The sequence below is a fragment of the Nyctibius grandis genome, chromosome 17, assembly GCF_013368605.1.
Source record: "Nyctibius grandis isolate bNycGra1 chromosome 17, bNycGra1.pri, whole genome shotgun sequence".
Lineage (NCBI taxonomy): Eukaryota > Metazoa > Chordata > Aves > Nyctibiiformes > Nyctibiidae > Nyctibius > Nyctibius grandis.
Window position 1 is genome coordinate 5379556 of NC_090674.1, and position 19662 is coordinate 5399217.

The window sequence follows — 19662 nt, forward strand, 5'->3', positions numbered from 1 at the left end:
AGGAATCTGAACTGGTTTAGCGGAGGAAGATGCAATGGGTGCTCAAAGGCTTTGAGATCCGAGCATCCTATCTCCTTGCTGAGACTGGGGGTAGGGGGGTGCGCGGGGGGAGAAGGGGGGAACATGACAGCGGCTGCTGAAATGAGAGTCTGTTTTTGTCTGCTACATCTTGTGAAAATCTGGAGCCAGACGCCCGCTGAAAGTACCTCTGTCTAAAGACTTTCTGTCATAAACTTATCTGATTAGCAGAGAGCTAGACGACAGATTAGCCCCTGCTTCTGCACCAGGGATGGGCTCTCTGGAGCGTTTGAGCAGATCTGCTCCTGTTGCTAGTGCTGATAGCCTGTAGGTGGGGGTGCAGCAGGTGGGGAGGAGGTAAGGGGGGATAAGAGAGGGGGATATTTAAAGGAAGATCATTGCTAGGTAATTCTGCAGATAATGCACCCTCCGTGTTGTCCTGCTGGTCCCAGGTGAGGACACTCTCCTCTGCACCAGTGAGTTGGTGGTCATGTGCTGTGTGTCACAGCAGCACAGAGTGGGTGAGCTTGTCATGTGAGTAGGGGTTGGGAGGGAGCTGTGCATGTGGGAGGGAGGGCAATATTTCTAATATGTATAATTTTTTTGTAAGTGTGTCTGCTGCTTCTGGCTGTCATCTTCCATTTAGAAAGAGGAGGGGAAGAAAAATAGCCACATTTAGCTTGGGGCGAGCACCTTGTGCTAGTAGGATGGGTGCTTTAACATATACTGCAAACAAACAAAAGGGAGACATTCCAGCATTTCCATTTAGTGTCATGTATACGTTTTAGCTTGTTCTTCCTCTTCAGTGGTTGTATATGATTTATTCAGGAATATTTTGCAAGTGGATTAGCGGTTTGCAAGCAAACGCATTTGCCAGCTGAACTGCCGTATCTGCTACAGTGAATGTGTTCTTGTGTTTGTGTTCTCCCTTTCCATAGAAGGAAAAAAGCAAAAAGACTAAACTAGCCTACTTAGGAGCGATCTGATGCAAGGATAACAGGCAAAATAATGCTGAACTGCTCTAATGCATTCTCTTGTCCCAGAAGGAAAAGAGCATTGTTTCAGGATCTGTTAGAGTGAAGAGTTGAAAATTAGTTTTGTAAATAAATCTATACCCTTCAGCTCTGAGTAATGCTGATGTCTGGGTTCATGGTGGGTTTCTCTCTAAAAAGAAAAACTATTATTCAATTAAATAAAGTAGTCATGTGTTCCAACAGTGATGGAATGGAAAAACTTTTTTTAAGAATAGAAGGGTGGCAACTGATAGAAAACTATCAGCTATTTCTGTTCAAGTTTCCTATTAATTCTGGAACAGATCTGCCAATTCCTACACTTTCAGTTTTTCCATCTGAGATGTAAGTTCTGGCCCACGCAAGTTATATCTGGCAAAACTGAAAATCAGGAGCTCTGGCAGCTGCGGGGTCCTTTATGGGAAAGGAGAGTTCTGTTTGGGAAGTGCTTTGCACTTAGTCTCTGCTCCACAAAACTAGAGGAGGTTACCGAGGAACCTGGTGGGTAGGAGGGGGAAGAACCTTTCCTGAAATACAGCTATGTTGGGGCAAACAAAAGAATCTTGCGTGCGCACGCACGCTCATACACACGAAAATCAATTATGTGGTGGCAAATAGGATTTCCTTAACTTGGTGCTTTTCTGCTCTGTTGCAGCCGTGATAACGACCTTTCCACTATCATCTCCAACCTGCATCAGAGCCGTCAGCTCGTTATGCCAGAGACCCAGAGCCGCTGTGAATTCAAGAGAAACAGCATCGACGTGGGCTTAGGAGCAGCAGGTAAGCAGCTGGAGCAGGTCCTGCTCCTTTGGGTTTGTTGACTTCTCTCCTCTCTGTTTCACTCCCTCATTTGTTCATTTTTTTTCAGCTGTTTTTTTTTTCTGTGGCTGTTTGTGTTAAACTTTGGAGCGTGCTATATGAAGGCTTTTAATATTCTGGCTAAAGATTAATATGGAAAGGATTTCATGGTGATGTTAAAGTCCTTTTGAGATCTCAGCCCTGTGTTATTCTCAAATCTAGTGGTCTGTGTTAAACTACTGGCAAAGGAGCTTGCGCCAGCAAAGAAGTGAAATGTCCCCAGGGCTGGTGTCAAGTGAAGCAGAAAGGCCTTGCAGAGAGCGTGGTTTGATTTGTAATTTCATTAATCAGAGGTTCCCCACGCTGCCTCTATGCCTGCCAACTCCTTTATGAGCATGTTTGTTTGGTTTTGTAGCGCTACCTGGCTTTTTTGGGAAGTTCACCTGGTTTCAACTTAATGTAGTAGGACCAGAAATGCTCCTCTTGGATCCTTGCCTCTCTGGCTGTCAGTAAGGGAGCTATGGGCAAGAATGCTTTGGTGGTAGGTAACACATCAGTCAACAAGTGAGGCACTGGTAATAAACTAGTTGTTTGCAGAATCTATATTTGCTTTTGATTATAAATAAAAGTTTTTCTGTATGACCTTGCTTGAGTCTATATGTCTCAGCTGACCCTGTATGTTAAAATGGTTTTTAATATTGTTTGCTTTCCAGAGAAACTGCTGGGCTTGATCAGCGTTGCTGACATTCTTTGAGGTCCATAGCATTCCAGAAATGCAAAGGGTACTTTTCATTCCTGTTAGTGTTAAGCAGTAGAAAATATTAGATGTAGAAGTCCTCATTCTTATTTGTTAGAATTGCTGTTTGGGTTTCTCTGGTTAGCTGCTTAACCATAAGAAACAGTAAGAAATATAAAACATAGGCTCTGCACATGTCTTGTAGCAGTGAGGACAGCAGTGCTTGGCTCTGACCTCAGTGGAAGTCTGAGCAATGAAGAACAACAGGACTCATTCCCACAAGAGGCTACCAAGCAAGTGACAGAGCTTTTCAGGACATGCTAGATTTGGTGTGTCTGACAAGAGTTGTCCAGCAAAAGAGTAGGTGGTGGGATGGTGGGGAGATTGGGTATCTAAAGGAAGAGGGGGCATTGTCATGTCTCCACAGGGACAGTTTAACTCTGATTTTTCCCCGCTGTCTGGAGCTGACTCACTCTATGTCCTTGTTTGATTAAGGGAAGACTCATTTGCCAAAGTCTATGCAGAGCTTGCCAGCTCTGACTTTAGACCATGTGCTGAACTGGTACCTATGTCACCACCTCCTGGACGTGGAAGTCAAGAGAACAGACACAAAATGTGATGGGATTTGTAGCCGATGCCGATTATTCGGTTTATGTCTTGGTTTTGCTACATATATAATTTTAAGAGAGTTAGTGCTGGGTTGGTCTAAAAGACTAGCTGTTGCTTAAACCAGTTACAACAATGAGGGAAAAAGAAATGTACCCCCAGCTGTCTGCTGTTTGCATTGTATGCCTTTGAGAACAACACTGTGTATTTGGGTTATGAGAATCTCGCCCTCAAAGAGGCATTCGGAGATGGACAATGCTGAATAAATGATGTTAATGCTGATATGTTTAAAAACTCCCACATCACTCATGACTATAAGCTGTAGTGCTCTCAAAGTAAGTTGGCATCTGCTGCTAAAATGTTTCCTGTTGCTGGTTTAGCATTTATGGTTTGAAGTTAGGCATACAGTGCCAGTCAGTAGAGGCTGGATGCTCCAGAGGCTGCTCTGCAGCTCAAACTGCAAACATTCTCCATGTGCAGGATGAGAGGTGAGTGCGTACTGCTAAAACAGGATTCAGAAGCATATGTGGCTTCTTGGCTATGGCTGAGGCTAAGGAGGGGATTGAGAACAAGGACAGCATGAATGGAAGAGATTTGCTTATTGCAGGGCCTGTGGGGTTAAGAAGAGGGTTGATGTTGGCAGGGTTGGTTGGTCTATGATTAATTTTGTGAGGGAGTTCCTTGATTTATAGTTAAACCAGGATTAGAGGCAGTGCTGTAGTCGAACAGCATGGACTAGAAAACGAGAAGTATTACTGGCTCTTTAATGGTCTTTGAAATGCAGAAAGCTGAAACTAATGCAAAATAGTGGCGTATAGTTAGTTGTGGGGCTTTTGTGAGTTCTGGGAGATAGGTGAGACTAGAGTTAGGGGTCAGGCTAGAGTTGGGCTGATGTTCAGGGCAAAAGATGCTGAAGAGTCTGATGTATTGCTGGAAAATACAAGGCCTTTGGTTGGAAGAGCAGCACTGATATTGATATCCTTGGAAGGCTTATGGGTAATTTTTAAGTGCAAACAGGTCACTTTATGTCATTGGTGATAGTTATATTTGGGAACTGAGAGACTGATGAGCTTAATTTGGGACAGCAGAAGCTGAAAGACTTAGAAAATAACTGGGTCCTGAACGACTCGGGTAGGATTTGGCCCTGAGTAGAAAAGGCTTTAATAACCTACCTCGGTGGGTGTAGTAACCCGCGTTGGTGGGTGCTAGTCATTTGGAACAATAAGCCTAGAGGGGTGCAGTCTTGGGGTTTGGGATAGCTGGGACAAAGGAAGTCACTGTATGTCGGATCTTGTGAGGCCCAAAAAGCTACGAAGAGTATGGGGTGATGGAAAACAAATGGCTGTGCTATCTGTTGCATCACTTAGGTGTGATTAAGACCCATGTAGTGATTGTGACATGTTGGTAAGTTTAGCATCTCCAGAAATCTGGACTAGCAAACCTGAGAGCTACAGTGCTTTGAAAATACACTTACCATAAAAAATGGAAAGACTGTTATTGCTAGTCTACAGGGATAAAGGGGAAAGGGAGGTTGTTATGTTGCCAGCCAGTAAGGTTTCGTCAGAAATATTGGACAAGATGCATAATGCCTTTCACTAGTTTTCAGATACGTTGTAGAGGTGCGTGAGTCAACCAAGGCACAGAAAGGTGAATTTGCCCAGCATCATAAAGCAAATGATGACTGAACAACAGAGCTCAGTTTCCTGTCTTGTCCTCCCTAACTTCTCTGCTAGACCTCTGCTGTTGTTCCACGGTGACGATATGGAATAGATGTGGATTATAGCCTACTTCTGGAGATTCAGCATGTGACAGATTTGGGGGTGGAGCAGGGGTGGTAGTGTGTACTGAAGCAAGACGTCTGGATAAGAATAGCTGACAGCTTAACTCATGTTTGAAGTGTCCCCTGATACTGGACCTTTAAAGGAAATAAAGAATACCAACAGCAAAAATCTACAAAAAAAGCAAAAATCTGCTCCAGCCAGTGCTTCTCAGTAAGGCAGCTGGAGACCCGGCACTGGCAGGGGTAACTGAGGCTTTTGCAACGACAGCACAAGTAGGTGGCTGAGAGGCATCTACTGATAAAATCTAATTGCCCTATCGATTGGCTTTGGAGCCACCGTCAGCTGTGGTAATGATTGAGATATTCTTATGTGTTTGTTGCATGTTAGCTGTATCCCACTGCTCTGGACCCACTGGGGACCTTGAGGTATTACAGAGATCTCTTAATCACGGGGCAAACTTGCGTGTGTTGGGCCTGCTCTGCGGCACTACAGATTTATTACAATTACCACTGATGCCCCTGGATTTACTGATGTCCCAGGGGTCTTGGTTTTGGCGAGAGCTGCCCTGTTTGTAACTCTGAATTCTTAACTGGCTGAGGAAATCCATCTCACTGGTTTAGGATTTTACCTCACACTATTCTTACACTATTCTTCCTTCCTTCTCGTCTGGGTTGACTGTTGATGGTATCATGTCCTCAGACTTTTAATAAACTTCTGCCACTTCTGCTTTTCCTGCCTCCCGTTGTGACTGGGAGTGGAGATGCTTGTGCTTGCAAAATAGAGAGCGCTGGTTTCTATAGTCCCTGGGTAATGTCTGTTCACCAAAGGGTTGTGCAAATTTCAAGTGTGCAAGTGTTCATGGTTTCCAACACAGATTGAAAGAGCAGTAAATTCTTGTGGAGGATCAGAGAATGTAGTGTAATGGAAGGGCACTTGCGCCTCTGCCAGCTCTGTTGCTCTTCATTGATCAAAATGATATCCAGCTCCTCTTTTGAAGTCTAGGTTATGTCTACACTGGGTTTATATCCAGCTGCTAGGTTTAATCTCCTCCTGCTTCTCTGGCCAGTGTTGGATTTTTTTGTTAATTTTTTTTTAAACCTGGAGCTAGCTAATCCAGCTGCTGAGAGGTAGGTCGGGTTGGCTCTTGGGCAGAGAGATACTCCCTTTGCAGAGAAGAGAGGTGAGCTACTTTACCTAAGTGCTGACAGTCTGCAGGACTGCAGTTGAGGGGAACATATGTAGAGCCTACCTGGAAAAATAAGCTTTGGTGATGCCCAGAGCTCCTGGGCCAGTTTACGTAGGACGTGTGAATGGTCTCTCCTCTCTTAACCCTGCGGACTTGATTTTCTGCTGCGTCCTTCCCTTCTGGTGGTGTTCTGCAGTAGAAAATGCTGGAGAATGCTTTCCTTGGTGCTAATTAAATTGCAGTCACAATGGGGATATAGTATGCCAAATGGAGGAAGAAAGGAAAAGTACATATAATGGGGTCTGTGCTTCCTTAGAAGAGGAGCGTGCAGAGGCAGCCTGCGCTGGTGAGATTCGGTAAGAGGCTTAACAACATCTGCAAAGGTAGAGCAAGTGTGCTGAGATGCCTCAGGGGGAGCGTGCGTGTGGGAGGGCAGGGCGGGCGGTGAGCCTAATGAGAATATGAAAGTCGTTTCCAAATGGATCAGATAAAGGCGAGGCAGCAGACAGGGTACAGCCCTGGCACTGCAGAGGGGCTTACCTTGAGAGCGGATGATGGCACAAGGCGCTTTTAATCTTAATTGAGAGAGAGAGACACACACACACAAGGATGAGCAGAGCTGGGGCTGCTTGACAAAGGCACAGGAGCAAAGCTGACGGTTTGCACATCAAACACGGATTTAGAGCCCCTTTAAGCAGCTAGCGGTGTGTCTGTAAACAAGTCCAATCCCCTCTATCCAGTTTGGCTAATGCAGTCTGCCAGGGTGTGCGTGGGGTGGGGGAGGACGGAGGAGGCCTTGCGGGGCTCCGTGGCTCACGGAGAAAGTACGGGTGCCTTCTCCTCTGTGTGTGTGTGCTCTGCACACTGCTTCAGGATTTGAACAAGCGTTTTGCGAGAGTCCTGCTCCCAAGGCCCTAAATAATTTCTCCCCTGCAAAAATCCTGTTAATTTCTCCTCTTTCTCTCCTCAAACACCCTCTGTTCTGCAGCACCAGATTTCATGACTTCCCAGTTGCAGTAGGACTGTTTGCATGGATAGAAGTGGAGGGATCAGGCTCACTGATGCTAGAGGAAGGTGGGTAGATCTTCCCTCTCTTCCTTCTGCCCCTCGAGATTAGAGGGAGTTGGCTTGATGTCTGAATGTTGTCTGAGAGAGGGCACTCAACGGAGACACGGCAGAATAGCAGGTCTTGCTCCACACAGTGAGCAATTTGCTGTGGTTCTGCATTAATATTTGGGACTGCGTATGGTTAAAGACCTCTTCCCCAGTGATGAGGGGCGACTTCGGCTGTGCCGTGGGAAGCAGCAGAAGGCCAGCTTTCTGGTGTTGCAGAGCTTGCAGAGAGCTTGGCCTTTTTCTAGGGGTTGTTGGTCAATGTGCTGGAGATGAAACCCTGAGCGCCTTGGCCTCAAGCAGTGCTGTCCTCTGTGACCAGTATAATTGCATGTTAACCTGCAATGATTCCTGTAAACAGATTCACATTTAAAAATTGGTCTTGGAATTTTTATTGACAAGGCAGTGCTTGTAGCTCACGCACGTGGATCTGTAGGTGATCAAACTAGTTGTCTCACTTTCTTTGGGCCTATCCCTGAACTCTGTGTGCCTGCCGTGGAAGGCTTCCCAATAACTTCATTTGGCTTTGCACTGAGACCTACAGCTTTCATCTGCTAACGAGGAGTTAATATTGGGGGTGAAAAAGAATTGGGATCAGGGTTGTCGTAGCTAATGGTTAGAGACAGAATCACGGTGAACGTCTGTTTTCTGAGCGTGTGATAATGAGGATGCAGACGTGTTTTCGTTTAACAAAGCCAAACAACATCAAAAAAAGCAGAAGCCTTTATTGAACTGCTGCCTTAAATTGAGCAGAAAATCAGCACCAAATGGGCATCTAGGAGTTGTAAGCCCAGCCACGTGTGTTTACGTGTTTTACCATGAAGGACAGTTGTTTACCTAGGCAACATGAGGGTCTAGGCTCTGTCAGTGCCATTCATCCTCCTGGCCTGGACCCGGAGCACTGTCATTTCTTTGTGCTCTATTTAAGTTCTTTTTTATTTCTTCTGAAGCCTTGCGGGAGTGGGAGATAACCAGCATCCTTTTGTAATACAAACGCAGGTCTTGAAGTGAAGGAAAAATGGGAAAGCCCAACATGGAAGCATTTCCTTTTGCTGTGCCCTGCAACTGCACTTGCAGCGTAGGTTGGTGCATGGGATTTTGCTGGTGTGAGTGTGAAGGTTTGATTCTTGGCTTTGTCACTGCAGGAGGAGAAGGAGTCAAGGCAGTTTAGTGCCCTGTTCTTGGAGTTCAATGAAGCTTGCTCTTGGCAGGGATTTGAAGCCTGCTCCTGGCAGGAGGGTTCTTGTAGGATGGCTCTGCAAACACCTTTGGGATGGTCAGTGGTGTGTTTCAAGGTGTTGCCTCCCTCACTCTTAGGAAGTCCAGCCACAGCTGGACAGGGCTCACCACAGCACCTTAAGTAGCTTGGCCTCCTCTGTGCCTGGTGTGAGCAGGGCAGACTGGCCAGAGGCAGGACAATGAGCCTGTCACTCCGTGGCAGTTGGCTCAGCCACCAAACTCACGGCCAGTACATCTTGTGGCTTTGCAACTGAAATAAACACCGACTCTTTCTTCCTTTCCTTGCAGCTCTAGGAAGAGCAAGATTATCCTGCTTCCAAAAATAACCTCTTCCCCGCCCCCTGCTTCCACCTCCTTTCCCAGGTGCCTTACAGGCAGCTAGTAAAGAGCTGAAAACAAGTCATTGGTGCGGTGACATCTCACTGATGTGTTATATATAGAAATCCAGTAGAGGTTGTAATGCGGCATCTGACTTGTCCACTCTTGCTTGCTGCTGGGTGGAAGCGCAGGGAGAGGAGGCAGCGAGTCGCTGCTCCTGACCCTGCCACAAGTCAAGCTGATACTTCAGAGCTGGGGTTTTGACACTGTTCCTGCTCCAGTGCATGTGTGGATCCCTGTGTCATCAGGTCTGGATGCTGTGGATTTAGCCCTGCAAAGCCTAGCCTTCTCCTCTTGCTGCACAGCAGAGGTAACACTGCTCCCCACAGCTGTGTGTCTGGAAGGGTTGTGTTGTGATTAGGTGCCCAGGTAGCAGGGATCGAGCTGCCACTCTGCTCCTTGTTTCTTTAAAGCAATGAGCAGGGTGCTCGATGGCTCACAGCTTTGTGAGGTCTCTGGTGAAAGTGAGGGAGAAGTCCTAGGAAGAGAAGGGGGTGCAGGGCAGTGTGTGTGTGAGAGATGTTTTGGAGACAACCCATGAAAATGTTGACCCAGCCTTTTGGATTGATAGATTTGAGAGCAGTTCACCAGGAAAACAGACCTGACCACAATGAGCACTGTGAATTCAGAGCCCTGGGGCAGGCAAACCTGCCAGGGTGTGTGTGGCCATGGCTGCCTTTTCTTGAAGCGCTGCCAGCTCAGTCCCTGCCGTACAGCGCTGCTCCAGCACGTGTTACCCTTTGGCAAAACTGGCCTGCCCTGGACTGATCTAGGGTAAATGGGAAAGAAGACAATAACCATTACTATAATTTGTGAAAGGTCATGTGTTGTTTTTTTTTTTTTTTCCCCTCCTGCTGTCTCTGCATATACAGGTAAGCCCAGGTTTCCCCACAGGGGCAGAGTAAAGACCCTCAACTCCTTGCCCTCTGCTAAGCATGTCCTCCTTGTGTTTGGTTCTCATACCCTTTTTCCCCCGCTTCCTTTTCCATTCTTAATCCCCATCTCCCATATGCACCCTTCTTCCTTTCCATTTCTCTTCCTCTCTTTAGTTCCCTTGTCCTCCTCCCCGTTCTCCCTTCCCCACCCTCCCTCCATCTCCAAGCTCCTGGGAAGAAGACAATTTGAAGGCTTTCCGCTCTGCTCTCAGCTGAGAGGCTCCTTCCCTCAAGCCAATCAATGGCAGCCTTTCAGCCCCAGTGGGGCTTGGCAAACATTAGATCAATAAGTTATTAGCACCATTCTGTCAGCTGTAATGTGGAGATTGATCGGGGCCGGGGCTCCTGCATGCTGCCTGGCACTTCCCCAGCCTGATAAAGATGACAGATTAAGGGAATAAGAAAAGGGAATTAAGGAGTCTGGCTGTCGAAGCTGTCACGGGCTGGAGGAGCGCTGTTTTTTTTCAGGGGCTGAATGAGTGCAATCGGACATTTAAATGGTGCTAAGGGTACAGAACCACCAGCAGCTCTGTTGGAAATCACTGTCTTCAGCGTTCACTTTTCTAAAGAAATGCTGGGAGGCTTGTAGATGGAGCAGCCAGAGGAGGTGGAGTAGCTGTCCTGGGCGCTGGAGGGAATACCAGGTTGCTGGCACAGACCACACGCAGAGGATTCAGCACCTGGGAGCCCCCAGGGACGTGCTGTCCCTGCCACATCGCCTTACCCACCTTTTGGCACGGTTGGGTGTTGTGTGGCATTCCCCAGGACTGAGGGAGGTGTCTGTGTCAGAGGAATGATGCCAGTTTTCGTAGCTTTTTATCACAGATATATAAATTGAGGACAAACGAGCTTTGCCCAAGAGGTTTGTGGTCCTTTAAGGAAAACCTGATCCTTACTAGAACTGTGCTTAAGTCTTCTTATTTAACAAGCTTCCCCCTTCTCCTGTCTTACCCACTAGAACATGCTCCTTTCTAGAGCTAGAAAGTGAGTCTCCAAAAGGCCTGGACTTCCAGCCTACCCTCCCAGCCTCATTCGCTAAATCTTTTCGGGAAGAGAATGAGGATTCACAAGTTTGCAATTGCTAAAAAGCCTCTCTGCAGCATATAAAATTAATTCAGATCTCTCTCTTAAGTGCAGTATATCCTCTCCATGAGTGTTTTTCGTACTATGAATATTTACCACCTTTCTATGACTTGGCGCATGCTGTAAAAATGAATTTTGTAAGAATCTGGGAGACGAGGGAATGTTGGTACACCTTCCCTAATAAACAGCCTCATTGCAGACAGACAGGAGGATGGCTACAGCATGACCTGCACCTCTCTCTGTTTCACTCCTTGGGAACTAAAATATTGGACAGTCCTTTTAGGAGCTTAGCTCCAGCGAGGCAAATCGAGTGAGCACAAGGAGGTGGGAAGTAGCAGGATACTGCTTGCATGGTAGGAGGAGAGGCAGCTGGCCAAGTGGTTAGAGCTGAGAAAGGGGATGCAGGCTCCTTCTCAAGCCTGGGAAAGGATGGTTGGTGTGTTATACATTGGGAATCCTACTCTCACTACTGTCTTGTGTGCTCCCACAGATTCCTTTTTTCTTCCTGTTTCCAAAAGGAACTTGAAGTGTGATGCTTAGGGAACGTTTGCAGGTACCTTGGTCTAGGCTAGGGTCAGTCCTGAGCCAGGAGTGCCCAGCTTGCTCTGCTGTTTGCACTATTTGTACTGTTAAGACTGGTACAGCAGCTAGCGAAAGGATGCTTCCTGCCCTGGAGAGCTTGCAATCTAAATCTAACTGACAACCAACAAATAGATATAGATGTGGAGACATAAAGGAACGACGAGATAACCCAGTGCAATAGCTAAGGTTTGAAGCCTGCTGCCTGCCGTATCCCTAAAGCCATTAAGCTGACCTGCTGCGAGGAGGCTGCTACCTGTATTTTGCAGCCGTTTCGACATCCCCTTTGCCAAGATACAGCAATATTTCCCCCTTCCTTGCTAGAACTAACCCTGCCCCATGAGCTGGCGTGCACTTATATTGTTCTAGGATCCCAAGTTCCACAAGCCCACTGCTTCCCTTCCCCCAGCTTCCCCAATAATTTTTTTTCCATTCTCGTTGCCCTCAGTTAAATTATGGCCCGTTATTCCCATGACCTTGTGCTTCACTCTCCTTTTGTTCCATTGATTCCTGCTGGCAAGGGATGGGGCCGATGTGCAGCCAGATTCCACGCTGCTGCGTGCAGCCTACTGCGTGGCCCCTCGTACGCCAGCCTTTGTTGAGAGCAGCTCTGGGCCTGCTGGGACTCGGCAAGCTGGTGCTGCTTCTTACAAAAGCACAAGCCCATCGCTGGGGAAGTAAAGTCTCCAGGGTCCCTGCAAACCTGTCACATTCGGCACAGGAACAGACCGAGCAGCAGGGCTGGAGCACCAGCGTGGTTTGAGCAGAGCAGCCTCTCTGGTGGTAGCCTGTTTGTGCCAAAGGAAAGGGGAGAGCTGAATAAACCGCAGTGCTGCCAAGACATTTCAGGCTGGTCAGTGGGAATTGTCATCTCCAGGGTTTAAGTTTGATGGGGGAGCTAAGAGCAAGGGAGGATGTTTTCCTCCTCTTAAAATAACGTGAAAGGAGGTGAAAAAAGAACTCTCTCCTTTTTAGATGTTGGCTGGCTGAGCCTGGGTGATTTCCCATGTAAGTTGGCTCAGTTCTCTGTTTACTCAAAGACTTCTGGGTCCAAGAAGCTTTCAGAGCAAAAGCAATGATATGGATGGGGAGCGTGAGATAGGTCTTGATCTCTTCCCGTTGTGTCTGTAGCATAACACAGTGCAGAAAAACTTGGTGCAGTCCCTTGGCCGTAATTGGGACTTGCTCTGTTGTCCCCCCCATTTAACAGCATCGGGAGGGCAAAAATTTTGTGGCCAACTCATATTTTGTTCATTTCCCTTCTCCAGGTGAAACCTTGTGCTCAGTCACTAGGACATGGGCTCAGTTCTCACCCTGCCGCTGATGCAATGTGTGTCCTTGGTCATCTTCTCTGTGGCAGATTCCCTTGTAAAGAGGGGAGATAAAGTCCCTCTGTCTTTGGAGAAACCTGAAGATAGGTTTTCTAATCTTCCCAGCTGACTTAGGCTCCCAAGTCCTCTCTTCAAAGCTGATAATGAGGCTTGAGATTCTTAGATGTGTTGGTGAACATGCCTGTTAAATCACCCAGCTCTGCTGAGTGCTGGAGGCTGAGGATTAGACGCAGTGCAGGAGTACAAAGCACTGGTACTTCCAGGTGACATTTCCACCCATGGCCTCTAATCAGTGTGTCTCAAGTCCAAAGAGGGCTGTGATTAGATAAAACCCATGTTGCCCCAGCTCCTACACAAGCTCCTTTTATGGTGTCATGCCCACATCCTTTCTCTATGGTTGCAAAGCCATTGAGTGATACTTGTGTATGGAGGCAGAAGTGCTGTCCTCCTCCAGCTGACCCACTTTCCTGGCCTGTCTCTACTCATGTGTCACTCTAGAAGTGCAGCAGGTGAGTGCTGGGCTTTCTCTTCCCATGAAAGAGGGGGGAAAAAAAAAATCCACTTTGATTTCTAGATCTTGGGGGAATATATTTGACTTTGTTTCCAAAAACCTCTCTAGATTGCTTTCTGTACCGCCTCGTCAGGCTAGCAGGAGCCTTGGATGCCACGCTAGCAGGATCCGGGCACCTGCATGGGAGACTTTTGGGGAGGGGGGTTGTGATCAGGGCTGTGTTGCACTGGTGGCAGTAAGTGATCAGTATGCTTGGGGCTTCTTCTAGCACTCCTTACTCGTATTATTGCCTGGCCTAGCTTCATAACATCACAGTTCTACTGATAATGTCTTTCATTTTCAGCTTTAATATTAAAAACCAGCCCTGATTTGGCTTCCTTTCAACTGAAATGCTTTGTAGAAGGCAGGAGAGAGGAGGCAGGGATTTGAGGGGGAAAATAAAGGCAAAAAAAACCAAAATCCCCCCACAACTGTCCCTCCCCATCCTCTGTCTGAGGTGGAGTGTTGCCTTTTGCAGGTACATGGGCTGAGCAAACAGCTTTTGGCTCTCTGGTCAATCAGTAGCAATGTGCTGTAAATGCACAGCCTGTCTCTGTGCGGGTGGTAAGACATGGCGAAGCTACGCTGCCAACTCGTTTGCTAAACATACTTGGTTTTGCTGCTGCAAAGTCAGGGGGAGATGGATGTGGATGCTCCCAACCCAGTGCCTTCAACCGCTGTCCTGGTTCTTTGTGTGCGAGTGCGAAGAACGGTTGGATGAATGGCGTGTGGACATAAAGGGATGAATTTAGAGTGTAGGGTCCTGCAAAGGGCACGTGTTTACCCGGTGTAAGCCGTATGCCAAAGCTGTGCGTGCGGCTCCGTTGTAGAGAGGAAAGGATCGGTGCTGTAGTACAAATACATCGCCATTTAGGTTGTACCCCAGGACCTGTGAGTTTACTACATAACTGATGAAAATGTGACCTGCCCCTTCCCTGCCTTGCAGCTAAGAAAGCTAAGAGGAGGGTCTGACTTCTTGTAACACTGGGCTGGGATTCAAAAGATTGGTATTCAGTCTTGTGCTCTCCTCCTGACTGAGTAAACTTGGGGTGGATTGTTAGATCTTTGTGCCTCCATACTGGCTACTGATGATAATTATTCCCTTTTCCTTGCTTACCCTGTGTCTTGTTGATTTAGTCCCCACACTTCTGGTGGCAGAGGCAGTCTCTGACACATCCCAGGACTTTGCCTTAAAATAAGGGCGGGGGAAGAAAAAAAAAAGAGGAAAATTTTCATTCTGCGATCTGACTGACTGCCATAAATACTGCTGGGACACAACCCAAATAACAAACTCAGTGTGTGGGATTTGATGCTTTGGTACAGTGTGAACCTGAGGCGCTGGAAGGAAAATGCTGCAGATGATCCTAGAGATTAATACACGGATGTGGGATCTCTCTGGAGGGCTGAGTTCAAATCTCGACCGAAAGAAAGGCGGCTGGGACCTTTCCCTGTGGCATGCTGCTGGTGGCAGGCGGTCACACCTGACTGTTCACGCCGCTGCCAGCTCCCTCCTGCGCATGCCGAGGAGTGGGTGTTGTGGAGGCTGGTGGGGCATGGCTCTGATGGAGCTGGTGCCGCTTCAGAGTTGCTGCGCGATCTCGGTCTTCCCCTGCACAAGCGCAGCCAGCTGGGAGCGAGGTGGGACTCGCAGCCCGTCCCGGGAACAGCAGGGCACGGCGCTCGGCAGAGCGCTCGGCTGCCGGCAGATGGGCGCACGGGGGTGGGAGCGGAATAGCAAGAGAGAAGGAGTGATAGGAGAGTAATGAGGTGCCTTGGCAGAGCTGTGAAACTGAGGAATCTTCACTGCTCATATTCTAACTGCTGTCACATGGAACTGGCGCTTCTGTCGCCAGATCTTCCATGGAGTCTCTTCTGCCTGAAGTACATAAGAACAAGCCCTGTTGGGTTTTGGTGCCTCCTGCCCAGGCTGGGAGGGGCGAGCAGAGCAGCGGGACTTTTGTTGTTTCAAAGCCACAAATCCCAGATGAGAACGCTTCCGAGGAGGATATATGATCTTGGCCTCCCGCGCTGAGGGTTTGCAAGCATCAGACTAACATTTCCAGGAAAATCAACATGAAGAATGAAGAGTTCCGTGGGGAGGGAGCTTGTGACTCTGTCTGTGCTCTGTGGCCAGGTACTTCCTAGCTTCGATGCTGGCTTGGCAAGCTGATACAGTCTGTGGCTTTGGAGAAGTTATTTAAAGGGGAAACTGAGGCAGGAGGATTGATAAAATTCAAATTGTATTGAAAGGCTGCCTCAACACCTGGAATGTGAAGTCCTGAGAAGACTGAAACGCTGTCACTGGCTGACTCTGTCCTTTCCCATCTGCTTTCCAGTTGCCACTGTTTTGTTGTGTTTACTTTGCTTTTGGTTCTGGACGGTTGCAAGCCTCTGCAGTTGCCTCTGAGTGCCAGTTTTGTTAACAGGCTGGGTGACAGGGTCATGGCAAGATAAGATCGGAGGCAGCTTGTGCTCTTTAGAACCTTGAAATGCCACTTGCAACTTCGCAGAGCTCCAGAATCGCTCTTTGGCTGAAGGCAGTGCCTGGCAGGCTCAGCCCTCGCACCTTAACTCTCTGCTCTCGGCGCTGCTCAGCCGGTGGCAGCCACAGACCCGTGCTCTGGAGCTCTTCATAAATACAACGCCAAGGCAGGAACCCGGGCTTGCTTAGCTGAATTTAGAGTAATGTGGAGTGATTCTGAGCAAGAGGGACAGTTGCTTGGCTTAAAATGTCCCCTGGCACGTCAGTAATTTTGTTGTTCTTATAAATAGCACCAAGGGGTTTGTAACCTTTTTTAACCAACACACTTTGGGCAAATTGCAGCAGCTTTGCATGCGTGTTGACTCACAGGCAGATGCAGCGTATACTCGCTCAAATATGGTGCTTGTTTGTGAGATTTTTTTTTTTTAAGATGCTGCATCTTTAACAAGCCCTTGATAGATGAGAATTTGATGCTCGCAGTGACAAACAGTCTCTTCCTTCCTGCCCATATGCAACATCATGCTTTCAGTTTCCCCAGCGTTATTATGGGAGGATATTGATTTTAAATCTGTTCGGGGACGCTGTAATTGTGTATTAGATATTTGGTGTTGGTTTGTAGGGCTGCAGTAATGCAAAAGGCTTGAGTGTTTCCGTACAATCTAGAGGGGGAAGATTGCTAAGGACCTTGAGGTTTTGAAGGAGGAGGAGGGGGAGAGAGATTGAGAGAGAGAGAGAGAGAGAGAGAGAGATATACTGTGGTAGGAAGATTCAGAGATCTGTTGTGCTTTTTTTTGTGTTGTTTTTTTCCTCTCCTTTCTCTCCCCCAGTTGCTTTGCATCAGGGCATGAAAGGAGTGGAAACACCGGGGGGACAAAAGGCAACAGAACAAATGATGAAACTCAGTAAGGAAATCAACTGGATTTAGAATTTATAGCTTTAAAACGTTGCATTGATCAGTGTGTGAATAGTCATTATGTGCTTTTGGACTGCGTGATTAGGAAAGCAGATCAAGGCTCTCAAGATGATGATTTTTCTTACTTTCATTTTTTTTCCCTCTGCCTGTAATATATGTGTGCATGTGTCTGTGTGTGTGTGAGAGAGAGAGAGAAGCAAAATACCAAAGTCTCTCTGGTTGCTTCTGCAAAGAGGAAAGTACAACCTTATCTGATACTCAGGTTTCTCATCTCTCTTCTAGATGAAATTTTAGGCAAGAGAAGAGTATGTTCTCCCAACAGCAGCAGTGAGTGTCCTTTAGAAAGCAAGAAAGCCAGAAGTGAGTCCCCAAAGGGTAAGTGCTGCTTCTCGCTCCCCCATCCCCTTCCCCTTTCTTCTGCTTTCTTAAGAGTGGAACTTAATTGAAATTAAGGAGGGAGGGAAGGGAAGGTTGCAAGAGGCTGTGGTGTGGGAGCTGTAAGTATCCGGCACTGAGGGTGCATGAAGGAGGCTACCAGTGCACTGTGCTTTCTTTATCTGATCGGAGGGAAGCTTGCAGTGCGAGGAAGGGATTGCCTCTTAATTAGAATAATTGCTTTATGATTAAAAAAGCAAGCTGCAGCTTTTGAGATGGATTTTAGGGGTGTTTCTACTTTTCAGGCAGAATGTCTTGATTACATGTTTAATATAAAAGATACACACAGGCTTATCATGCTGGCATCTGTTCCTTTAAAGGGAAAAAAAGCAGCCTAGCAGGGAGAATAGGGCTGCCTAGTTCTTTCTTATGCATTTATGGCACTGTTCCTATAGAGGTGGAATCTGCAGAAGGTTTCTCTTAGGGATTTTTTTTTAATCTCCTGATTTGTCTTATGGTTCTTTCCTATAAACATGATTTTTAAACTTTCTTTACGACTGGCAAAGTGGAGTGGGTAATGGAGCCTGCCGTTAATGAGTTTGTCTCCAGGTTGCATAAATGAGGTTTTACAGGCCGTTCACTTAAAGGCTTTGTTGTTAAGTTCAAACTAATTAGCTGTCAGTAATACCCATCTCGATCACTGTGCTTAACCTGCACTCTTTGGCCACTAAAAAAAAAAAAAAAAAATAAAAGCAGACTGGCTGTCTGAAGCTAGACCCTGTTTCATGGGTTTGGAGTCCAGCAGCTGAGACTCTTCAAGGTGTGTATTGTCAATAACCAACCCAGGGAATCTCAAAGGGGACTTTTTGCAGCAGTTTGTCCTGAAGCCTTCTTAAACGACATACCTTCTGTTATGCTGTATAAAATGTATTGTAGGGACCTGTACTGCATCCTAATTTCACATAATGTTCCTGTATATTGTCTCTTCTTGACTCCTTGTCCCCAAATTACTCTGAGAGGATGCTGAATGCTAGTGTCACTTCATATAATATTGCTAACACTACCTAAGAACATACTAAGTCTTTTCTTTCACATAACCCTCTCCTGCCTGTTAACTCTTTAATACAAGTAAAAGCGCTTTAGCTTTTTACTGGGCTGTTCTGAAAGGTATAAAGAGGAACCCTATATACTGCTACTCTTTACTTGTTTTCCTGGATTTTTTTCATCTGCCCTATTCCTGTTATCCTTGAAATGGTTCCAGTAGCTGTGCAGGTAAGTTCCAGCAGGATGCTTCTATAGATTCTGAAACGCATTTGTTATATAGGGGCGTGAGACTCCTGTAACACACGTGATACACCTGCTGTCATCTTTGCTGTTTCTGCTGAGTCCGTGCCCTGTGTAATTCCAAGACAGTGCATGCTTAGGAACTGAATCCAGGTAACAGCAGCAGGGTCAAATGGTCCCATTCTGTTTCAATCCTCTGGCCTTCCCACCATTTTTGTTCAGTTGAGTGTGGCGTGAGGCAGATAAGCAGCCCTTGGCTTTGCAGTATGTGCTCAGGATCTCAGTCCTGCTCCTTAGCTCTGAATGACTCAGGGGTTCCCCCAACTCATTGAGAGAGGGGTTCCTAGGAAGACCTGAATAAAAGCAAACTTTCATTTTCTACTCCCACTTTTTTCTCAGAAAGCCTTCCCTGCCCTTTAAAAGAGTGTGAGATGGAATGGAAATTTTGAGCTGGGCCTTTTACCAGTCTCCCATGTTACCTGTTTTTTATTACATCAGCTCATTGGGGAACCCCTGTCCTCTCCAGCACCGTGGCAGGCATTTTAAGCCTAGGCTGTGCTGATGCTAGAATACCATCAGAATAGCGAGGGGCTGAAAAGGGGCAGAGACTTTTGTTCTTTTGGGGCCTTTATCTACCCCACCCCCTGCTAAGGAGGGGCTATAGTCAGTGTTTCTGTGTCATAGGCTCCAAACAGTGAGAGCACCTTGTGGCTGAGAACTCCAGGAGACTTCCCATCCTGCTGGCAGTCGGGCAGTGTTCCTGTGGTGTGGGTAACGTGGAGGGCCGGGAGGGAAACGACCCCTGTGTTCCCAGCTCTGTACTAAGGAGCTGGTTGGGAACAGAAGTGTCTGCGTTATGTGACAAGCCATTTTCAAACACGATGGACCCTAGTGGCTAGTTACCTCAAATTTGGGAACTGCTGCTGTAGAGCAGTGCTGTGAAGTGTGAGATTGTGCTAGAGCCCCACGCTTGGCTGGGACCCAGGTGCTGTGAGCGCAGTTTGTGATTTAGGAGTGGGAAGGGAAGCAAGGACCGATCGGAGCTTTGTATCCCGTGCAGCCCCACGCTGTCCTCTGGTAGGAGCCACGTCTGCAGCACCTCCCTGGGATGCACCTTTCCTTTTTCTCTGGCCCGGTGGGGTGCCTTGTGTGGGTGCTGCTCCTCTGCCTTTTGCACTCTCCTGTGGTGATGTACAGCTCAAGGTGGGGACTCTCCCCCTCTCCATGGCACGCTGGCCCTGGGTGCAGCTCTTGCTCAGGGCACG

At 47.4% G+C, this 19662-nt stretch overlaps 1 protein-coding gene across 1 annotated transcript in view; it reads left to right on the top strand.

Annotated features, from left to right (window-relative positions):
- Positions 1–19662, top strand: part of SAMD11 (sterile alpha motif domain containing 11) — a 156621-nt gene that overhangs the window by 106410 nt on the left and 30549 nt on the right. Inside the window, exons 11-12 of the mRNA XM_068414360.1 lie at positions 1684–1808; positions 17021–17113. Coding sequence (XP_068270461.1) covers positions 1684–1808; positions 17021–17113 — 218 coding nt within the window. The remainder of the gene's footprint in view (positions 1–1683; positions 1809–17020; positions 17114–19662) is intronic.